This window comes from Sardina pilchardus, chromosome 5 (assembly GCF_963854185.1).
Source record: "Sardina pilchardus chromosome 5, fSarPil1.1, whole genome shotgun sequence".
Lineage (NCBI taxonomy): Eukaryota > Metazoa > Chordata > Actinopteri > Clupeiformes > Clupeidae > Sardina > Sardina pilchardus.
The window spans coordinates 10,262,754-10,272,706 of record NC_084998.1 but is presented as its reverse complement, the minus strand read 5'-3'; the positions used below and the strand labels follow the sequence as shown (position 1 = coordinate 10,272,706).

At 53.1% G+C, this 9,953-nt stretch overlaps 1 protein-coding gene across 1 annotated transcript in view; it reads right to left on the bottom strand.

Moving 5' to 3' along the window:
• Positions 1 to 802: 802 nt before the first annotated feature.
• LOC134079770 (neuronal tyrosine-phosphorylated phosphoinositide-3-kinase adapter 1) overlaps positions 803 to 9,953 on the bottom strand; it is a 15,449-nt gene continuing 6,298 nt past the window's right edge. Inside the window, exons 3-11 of the mRNA XM_062535845.1 lie at positions 9,147 to 9,604; positions 7,940 to 8,307; positions 7,409 to 7,684; positions 6,932 to 7,231; positions 6,295 to 6,658; positions 4,844 to 5,077; positions 4,122 to 4,228; positions 1,907 to 1,999; positions 803 to 1,864 (exon numbers count right to left, since the gene is read on the bottom strand). Coding sequence (XP_062391829.1) covers positions 1,484 to 1,864; positions 1,907 to 1,999; positions 4,122 to 4,228; positions 4,844 to 5,077; positions 6,295 to 6,658; positions 6,932 to 7,231; positions 7,409 to 7,684; positions 7,940 to 8,307; positions 9,147 to 9,604 — 2,581 coding nt within the window. The 3' untranslated portion in view covers positions 803 to 1,483. The remainder of the gene's footprint in view (positions 1,865 to 1,906; positions 2,000 to 4,121; positions 4,229 to 4,843; positions 5,078 to 6,294; positions 6,659 to 6,931; positions 7,232 to 7,408; positions 7,685 to 7,939; positions 8,308 to 9,146; positions 9,605 to 9,953) is intronic.

Below are 9,953 nucleotides of genomic sequence, written 5' to 3'. Positions count from 1 at the left end.
TGTCGAGCGTGATGGCTGATTTTTAGAAAGCTGTCTCGGGGCCCAAGTCTGCCAAGTCACGTTTTACTTCGGGGGAGAATATTGCTACAAAAAAAAGGCTCTGAATGTTGTCAGAATTATTTTTTCCTTGTTCTCCATCTGTATCTGTGGGTATGTCTGTTTATCTTTGTTTGTATCTGAGTTCGTTGTGTAGACTGTTCTGAAATGTTTTAGAGATATGTTTATTTTTTTATTCATTATTATATCTTTCTACTACAAATATGGAAACTCTTAGGTAGTATATCCTTACTTGTCGTATGCCTAATTTATTTGGCACTCGAACAATACTCAGACATAAAGGAAATCATTCACACTAACGTTGACCCAGCCATAAACAAGAACTCAGGAATTCCAGCTCACTGATTATCAAATATGTCTGACACGGTATGTGTGTGTCTGTGTTTGTATGTGTCAATATAAACCTGTACTTGTGTGTGTATATGTGTGTATGAGTAAGTGTGTGTGTGTGTGTGTGTGTGTGTGTGTGTGTGTGGTGTATTTGTCAGATCTCTGTGGGAGCCAGGCCTATAACTCTGCATCCTATGTGCTTGTCGACGCAATGATGCGCTGCTACAACTAAACACTTGCATTACGACCCACTTTTAACATTCTAACATCCTAACCACCTTCAAAATGTACCCAATTGCTGATGTTAGAGGTCCAGCAGACTCGAGCGGAGGCAGTTCTTCCAGATATCGAGGAGGACATCCCCCTCACACCCACCCACCCACCCACCCACACACACACACACACACAACAGAGCAGCAGGACGGCAGAGCCAATAGGCTCTGAGTGGGATGATGGAAAGCTGGAGCTGTAGTGGTTCCACCCACGCTCAGTGAAAGCCTCCGTCTGGACCAGCGATGGGAGGACATTGAGCAGACCAGTCGAAGAGGAGACACGCACAGTCACCGAGGGAAAAATGACAAAACTAATTGCAGTCCTTTCCTCAGGGGATGTGCCAGGTTCGGCACATATCCTCTTCTGAGCACAAGGGAGAATGATGCATTAACATCTCCCCCCGAGCTCAATTGGATCAATTATCTACCTACGTCTTTCACATTGTATGTGACTTTAGGGACTTTGAAAGTTCATGATAGGCCTCAAGTATGAATATGCAATGCTGTAAACGTAATTTCCCTTCTTTTTCATTTTTTTTTTTTTTGCTTTCTTCCAACAGAAGGTGAGTTTTGAACTAGTTTATTTTTATTATTTCATCTGTCCTTGATTCAGTTATTATGGCACATGTTACTCCCGGCCCTTCCTCAGCCAACAGAAGCAGAAGCAGTCACAACCTCAATGATTGCTGTGATCTCCATCCCTCCACCTTCTCAATGAACTCTCTCAGTCTCTCTCTCTCTCTCTGTCTCTCTTTCTCTCTCTTCATCTCAAAACTGTAAACTTGTCCAGCTCTCCTTCTTCCTACCCTCTTTCCCTCTCTGCCTCAGATGGCCGTGTCCCAGACCACCGCCTGGGGCCTTTGGCAGGGCGGGGTGCCCGTCTTGCGCGGCTCGGGGGTCCGTCTCCAGCTGGGCAGGATGGGCATGCTGTCCTGCTTGCACAGGCTCTTGTCCGGCCTCCGGTGGGCCTTGATCTCCTTGCAGAGGCAGCGCTTGCGCTCGATGACCTCCAGCAGCTTGCCGTCGCGCTGCGCCTGGGACCCTCCGCCGGCGCTGGCGGCTGCCGCCGCTGCTGCCGCGGCAACCGTGCCCGAGACGATGGCGGCGGGGTTGGCGCTGCCGCCGCCGGAGGTGGCGGTGGTGGTGATGGCGGCGCCCCCGGTGGCCAGGGCTTGCCCCTGCGCCAGCTGGGCCAGGTGCTGGAACTGCAGCTGCAGGTGGTGCTGCTGCAGCTGCTGCTGGAGCTGCTGCTGGTGGAGGTGGAGCTGCTGCTGCTGGCGCGACAGCGAGGGGCTGCAGGGAGCCTGCGCTTGGGCCTGCGCCAGAGCATGGGCCTGGAGCTGCAGCAGCAGCAGAAGCAGCGCCGGCGCAGAGGAGGGAGGAAGGGAGGAAGGGAGGAAGGGAACAGGGAGAGGAGAAGAGAGGAGGAAGGATGATGGCAAGGAAAACAGAACAGAGAACTGAGTGAGAAGGAGGGAGAGGAATTGTGGGTGTTTTTTTTTTTTTTTTTTTTTTTAAGTGACTATGACTGTGATGATCTGGGAAAAGGTTAGGGCTGATGGTTAGGAACCAACAGATCTTTAATACATCTTAATCTAAATGATAATATTATATAGAAATAAAAATGTATTTCAATCCATATATAGAAATAAAAATGTATTTCAATGCAGTCTAGAATATTTTTCTAACCCCATCATTTCTCCAAGAAATCTTCAGGTAAAGGGCAACGGGTTCAAAACGTACAGAAGCATGCTCTAACTGAGTTACAGGAAGCAGTAATGAACAAGGATGAGTATAAATCATTTGATATGGTATTAGAATCGACGGGTTCACATTCAGGTTACCCTTTGATATATGGGTGGGCAGTTCATATGACCAAGAATTCATGACCATGCAGAAAATAACCCTGGTGCTACCACAGGGCATGACCCGTGTGAGGACAGGGGTACTTGCTAAACCACTGGAATGTGCCAAGAGCGCGGGGTGTGTGCTGTGTGCTGTGCCAGCACTGGGCACCAGGGGGCGGCATTGCTGCACCCACAGCCTTAAACTCCCTGCTGTGTGAGGGAAGGTCAAATGAGCATACACAGTCTGTTTCTGCAGCACCACACACACACACACACACACACACACTCACACACACACTCTCACACAAACACACTCTCTCTCTCTCTCTCTCTCTCTCTCTCTCACACTCACACTCTCTCTCTCTCTCTCACACACACACACACACACTTGCCACACTCCCTGTCACACACGCAAACACACACTCATCCACTCGCCGGCATACACACGCAGTCTGTCTCTGCGGCACACACTCCGACTGCGTCAGCATCTGAGCCGCTGCCAAGAGACGACTGTACGGAGAGCAGAGCAGAACCATTCTACAGCAACTCTCTCTCTCTCTCTCTGTCTCTCTCTCTGTCTCTATCTCTCTCTCTCTCTCTCTCTCTCTCTCTCTCTCTCTCTCTCTCTCTATCACACACACTGCCTGGCTGTGGATCTATCTTCATCACCATACACTCATTGACCCTCGCCGGTTCTAAAATAGCTTCGCGACCGCATACGCTACGAGTCTCTGACAGTAGAGGTAGCTGTTGCCGGGGTAAAAATGACAACAGATGTGGTGAATGAAAACACCATGGAAATCAATATCAATATCAGTGCTGCGGCCGCTTAGCTGGTGGTAGTAGTAGTACTACTAGAGGCTATAAAAGTAGTAGTACCAGAGGTCAAAATAGTCAGACATCTTCTTAGAATCTTGAAGACTTATAAAAAAAATTAAAAAGCCTAATAAAATCAAATGTGGTCTATTGTACTGTATAAAAGTCTAGGCTATATTAAAGGAATCTTGGTCTTGTTGTGTAAAAGTAAACATGAAAACAGCGCTACGCTAACGCTAACAGATATGACAGTGTGGTACGCATCTGGCCAGCCCTCTAACTATAGAACAATCAATGAGTCATAGTGACCTCAATAAACTCCATCGCTTATGCTTCAGCTCCCCTGGATAAGCTCGAGTGCTTCTCCCCACATTACCAACATAATTATAAAAACATCCAGACGCAAAAATAATGTCAGCTTCGACAACAATGTTAACAATGACAAGCACGGCGATATAAACAGCAAAGGTTATGTTTGACATAACACTGTTAATCATGTCTTGTGCTCGTTCTGTAATGACATACAACGGCAGCACATGACAGCACAGATTTAGATCATAGCGGGAGACGTGATGGGCACCGCTTACGGGAATGATGTTTATTAGTGTAGAGTGGTAGCAATAACGGAAATATTAGTGTCCCATAACGACAGGTCCTCCATGGCTTATAAGGATGAATAGGGGCAGGGATCGAAGCAGGGATTTGTGTGTGTGTGTGTGTGTGTGTGTGTGTGTGTGTGTGTGTGTGTGTGTGTGTATGTATGTGTGTATACAGGAGATGATGGTGTGGCTGTTCTCACCTGGCTCAGTACATCCTTGGCAGGCAGGCTGCTCTGCCTCTGAACATCACCTCCGCCCACCTGCCTCACCCCAGAGGTGGAGGACGACCTGCCCAGACGTGCCAGCTCTGCCACAACACACACACACACACACACACACACACACACACACACATTAGAACACACCAATACACAAACACATAGATCAAAACACACCAGTACGTGCGCACACAGACAGACAGACACACACACACACGCACACAAACATAAATAAACATACATACATGGTCACGCGTAGAAACTATGTAACAAATAAACACAGGGAAATTCAAATAGGAACGAATGTTTCCCTACACTGTATTTTACCTCACTGCTCCACTTCCTGAAGCATGCATGACTCCTGAAGCAGCCAAATGTAATTTCATGCTCATGAATATACTCATTAAATTACAGCACAATTGGTAGAGTTGAACAAATACAATATAATGAAATTCTGAATAATAATTTGTGACAGGCAAATATCAATATCGTAAAAAAATGCCAATTAAAACCGTTTTTGCAAACTCAATCATTTCTCAAAAATGACATGGAAACAAAAGCACAGGGCCAATTAAAACACACATGTAAATAAAATGAGAGAGAGAGAGAGTTAGAGAGAGAGGGAGAAAGAGAGAAAGAGAGAGGGAGAGGAAGAGAGCAAGAGAGAGAGCGCGAGAGAGAGAGAGAAGTGGCAGCTCGGTCACCTCCATTCCGGCAGGCGGGGAAGGTCTGGCAGGGTAAGGGCAGCCCTCCTCTGCTCAGCGCCCTGAAGCCGGGCGGCCCGTCTGCCCCCGCCAGGCTCTCGCTGTGGCCGAAGGGCCGGCCCGAGGTGCGCACCGGGATGCCCGAGTGGCCGCCGCGTAGCCCCAGGGCCAGGTCGTCCCTCCCCTTCCTCAGCAGGCCGTCACTGCCGCCGTTCCACACGCTGCCATCCTCCTCTGGAGGAGGGGTAGAAGAGAAGAAATGCAGAAGGAGAGAGAGAGAGATAGAGAGAGAAAGAGAGAGAGAGAAAAATAGAGAGAGTGAGAGAAAGAGAGAGGGAGAGAGAAAGAGAAAGAGGGAGAGAGAGAGGGAGAGAGAACGAGTAAGAGAGAGGGATAGAGAGAAAGAGAGAGGGAGAGAGAGAAAGAAAGGGAGAGAGAAAGAAAGAGAGAGGGGGGGTGAAAGAGAGAGCGATGGAGAGAGGGAAGGGGAGAGAGAAAGATGGAGACACAGAGAAGGATTGAGATGGAGAGCGACAGGTATTTTTACATGACTGGCGAGAAGTGCTTTTATATTATCTGTTATCGAGGAACTACAAGAGTGAATCATTCATCTAAAGACTATTCTCACAGTCCCCGTGTATCAAAGCACAGCTTCGGTCTTTTGCCTTCCCATTCAAGTCGATGAGAGGCACACTAGCCAAAAATAATTTACTGGGTAAATATAGCTGGCACTACTCTGCACTATGCAGGCTGAATCATGTTGTTTATATTCGGTTCCGTCTTAATCTTTTGGTCTCGGTTACATTGATGGAGCGAATGTGAGAGAACCCTCTGGAGTCAGACGCCTGTCAGACACTTTCGAGGTTGGCAGACATGCCCTGAGATTTCACCTACCGGTACCTTAAAAACACTGATCCAAAAATACAGGCAAGTCACATACTGAAGAGTCAAGACAGATTGTCTTGAAGCTTGAAATCTTGTCTAATGGCCTGTACAGACTACAGGATTTCAGCTCAATTTTACCACAATTGTGTCATGGCCGACAAATTTACATTGTTTACGTTTGAAGGAGGAAGCGCTTTGTAATGTGACAAATTCAACGACCCACGACTTACTGTCTGCAAAATTCTACGACATTACGACCACAAGTCTAGCATGTCAGAGTTTTTGGGGAATCTCCTATGACTCCCGTGTTGACACTGACATGCGACGAGAAGGCTACGATAGATGATCTTGTAATGTGGCCACTCTTACGACCAAGACGCGGCAAGATTTTGTAGTTCTGTGATCGCCTAGTCTGACATGGTCAGTCGTAAAAGATAATCGTGAAAGACAAAAAATCGTGTAGTCTGTATATAAGTATGTTTATACCCACTTGATTTTTTCTCCTATTAACCAGAGAGTAGCCCTCTCCCACATCCCGCCCTCTGCCCCTCCCACCTGTCACTCACTCTCTGTGTCTCTGCTGTGACTGAAGGACAGCTTCCTGTGCATGGGCCAATAGGGCATGTCGTCCGGCAGGCCCATCCCCGCGTTCCCGTCCCAGGGCACGAAGCCCGCTTTGCCCGGCAGCGACGACGGCCCGCTACCACCCCCACCGCCGCCGCCGCCACCTTTGGAGCCCGGGTCGTGGTGCAGGGAGTGCAGCTGGGACCCCCCCCTGAGGCTGTCGTAGGCCGGGGGCCTCCGGAAGCCCACGGAGGGGTAGGTCCAGAGCAGGGGGCTGTCGGCCGGCGGGGGCTTGTAGGCGGGCAGGCCGTGGGAGAGGGCGTGGGGGGTGTGCGAGCGGTGGAGGTGGGGGCGGGAGTGCGGCCGCTGAGAGGAGGAGGAGGAGGAGGTAGATGTCGGGGTGGGGGTGGTGCTGGAGGAGTGGGAGGTGGTGGACATGTCACCCAGGCTGGACGACTGAACGTCCCTGTCCCTCTCCCGATCCCGATCCCTGTCCCTGTCCCGATCCCTCTCGCGATCCCGATCCCTGTCCCGATCCCTGTCCCTATCTCGATCCCTATCCCTGTCCCTGTCCCTGTCCCTGTCCCTTTCCCTGTCCCTTTCCCTCTCCGGCTTGTCGGACTTCAGCAGGAAGCTGACCGACTTCCCCTCCTTGCCCTGCGTCTGCGCCATGATCTGGGAGGAGGAGGAGGTGGCGGAGGAGCAGCTCTTGCCCGACTCCTTGTCGGGCTTGCGGTAGTGGTGGTAGTGCGAGGGCCGGTGGTGCGGGTGGTGGTGCGGTTGGTGGTGGTGCGAGTACGGCGAGGAGGACTTGGAGGACGGAGGCAGCGGCGTGGAGTGACTCCGTGCTCTCAGTCCAGGCGCCGGGCCCAGCTGCGCCTCCCTCCTCTCGGCCTGCTGCTTGTCCTGCGCGCCCCCCGAGCCCCCCCCGGACGACTCCTTGGAGGAGGGGAGGCTGGAGGAGCCCGAGGAGCCACTGTTGCCGCCGCCGCCGACGGAGGAGGAGGACGCTCCACCGGACGAGGAGGAGACGGAGGACTGGGCGTTCTTGGAGGTGGAGGAGGAGGAGGAGGCGGCGGTGGTGGAGGAGGAGGAGGAGGTGCTCTTGTGCTGCACCGCCACCCCGCTAGAGGCGGCGGCGGGCTGGGGGAAGGCGAGGAGGGGAGGCTTGTGCTGGAGAAGGTTGGGGAAGGGAGCGGGGATCTTGGTGGCGGAGGAGGAGGTGGAGGAGGAGGAGTCCAGCTCCGGTTTGCCGCTGCCGCCCTGCAGGAGGAAGGGGGTGGGGGCGCGGGGGGCGTGCGGGCTGGACGACAGCGGCACGGGCGTGGAGGAGGCCGAGGAGGAGGCGCAGGGCAGTGGGGACGAGTGCGACATGGACACGGCGGCCTTGGGCTTGGACGACGAGGAGCACGACGGGGAGGAGGAGGAGGGCCGCGGGAGGGGGGACGAGGAGGAGGAGGCCGCCGAGGTGGGGGCGCCGGCCGACGAGCCCCCCGAGGAGCCGTGGTGGTGGTGGGGGTGGTGGTGGTGGTGGTGGTGGTGGAAGGCCTTGGAGGTGGAGGAGGAGGACGAGGAGGACGAGGAGGACTTGAGGCGCTCGTGGCGGAGCGGCGGGCGTCGGTGGTGGTGGTGGTGGTGCCCGTGGGCCGAGTGCTCGTCCGGCAGCGGGTACTTCATCTCCTCGTAGATGGCCTCGCCCGGGTCCGAGTCCGAATCCGGCGTGGTGGCCGAGGGCGTGAGCGGCGGGTGCGGCGTGGCCGTGGCGCTCTCGCGCGTGAACACCTGGCCCACCATCTCGATGTAGACCGGCTCGTCGTCCAGGCCGCCCTCGCCCGGCGACGCGCCCGACAACGACGACGAGGACTCGGTGGCGTTCTGGAAGGGCAGCGGCGTGGCCGGCGGAGGGAGACGCGGCAGAGGCGGGTCGAACGACAGCTGCGTGCTCGGACTCCGCTTGGGCTTCAGCGGCGGAACCTTCTTGTTCGCCATCTCCCCCGAATCCGACTTCTTCATGGCTGAGAAACGAAAACAAAAGATGGAGAAAGAGAAAGAGAAAGAGCAAGAGAAAGAGAAAGAGAAAGAGAAAGAGAAAGAGAAAGAGAAAAACAAAAAAACTCCATCAATCAAGGCAACAGTGAGGCAAACGCTCATTCTCACACAACCTCCAAGGAAAGTACCAGTCTTTTTTACCTCAGCCATTACCACCCAGAATTAGCCTGCGCAGATACAAAAAATCATTATCTTGTTATGTGTGTGCGCCACTGGCTGAACAAAACTGGCAAGGCAGAACTCTGGCTGGAAATGGGCTGGGAATCTCTGATCTAAAGGTTCAGTAATCAAAACTGAGAAGGAGAGCGACCTGGGGGATGTGGATCAGAGACAAAGAGAGAGGAGAACCCTGATGGAGCAAAACGGGGGTGAGGGAGAGAGAGACGAGCGATCAGATGAATGCGCCGTGGCTGTAAGCAGATGAGCGGTAATTGACAATCGCGCGTCGGAGGTTCGGGTTCTCAGACGGAGACACCTGCTCCACCCTGAAAAGCTCTCAAAACAAATGATTGGGGATTTTCTAGCGGAAGCCGATCAGTCATCGACACACCTACACACACATTCACACACTCACACATTCACTGTCTCTCTCACACACACAGACAGACAGACAGACACACACACACACACACACACACACACACACACAGACACAGAAATCAACAGTCTGATGAAGCCACACACACACACACACAGACAGACAGACAGACACACACACACACACACACACACACACACACACACAGACACAGAAATCAACAGCCTGATGAAGCCCTGAAACACGTTTGCTCTCTCTCTCTCTCACCGTTCTTCTTCTCCCCGTGCTTGCTGGACGAGTGGTGACCCTGGCCGGACTGGCCCGACGACAACGTCGACGACGACGGCGGCGGCGCCTCCGACGGCGCGTGCCCTCCTGCGCCCATGATGCCCGCTATGCCCCCCCTGGGCGGGTGCTCCCCCTGGGGCGTGGAGCTGAGCCGCGTGCTGGGGTGCCGCTTGGGCTTGGCCGGCGGGCACCGGTTCCCCTGGTGCGTGCCATCGTCGCTGCCCGCGTAGTCGCCGTTCTCCAGGTCGCCGGCCGGCTCACCGGCGCCCACCGCGTGGCAGGACTGCGAGCGCGGCGCCATGGCCGAGGCGCAGGAGTGGGGCGAGAGGTCCTGCGACGCCGGCATGGTCATGAAGCCCATGCGGAAGTGGCGGCGGAACGAGGCCAAGTCCCGCACCTTCCCCACCGTGGCAGAGGACGTGTCCTTATGACTGGAACTGCACACAGAGAACACAAGCACACACACACACACACACACACACACACACACACACACACACACAGTTTAGAGAGTCCACAGAGAGAGAGAGCATGTCGAATTCTGCAAATACATTCTTAAAGTCCACCGACACACTACAAATAATGCATGCAGAGCTGAATTAGGCCAATATCCACTCCTGATTAAAATTAGAAAAAGAACTATTAAATTTTGGAAACACCTTAAACTCAGTGACCAAAACTCATTCCATCATAAAGCCTTGCGTGACCAAGAATTGAGCAAAGGAAATAACTCCTCCCCCAACTTGATCTTGAGCCATTCACACACCGATGCAGTAGGTAGTCAGG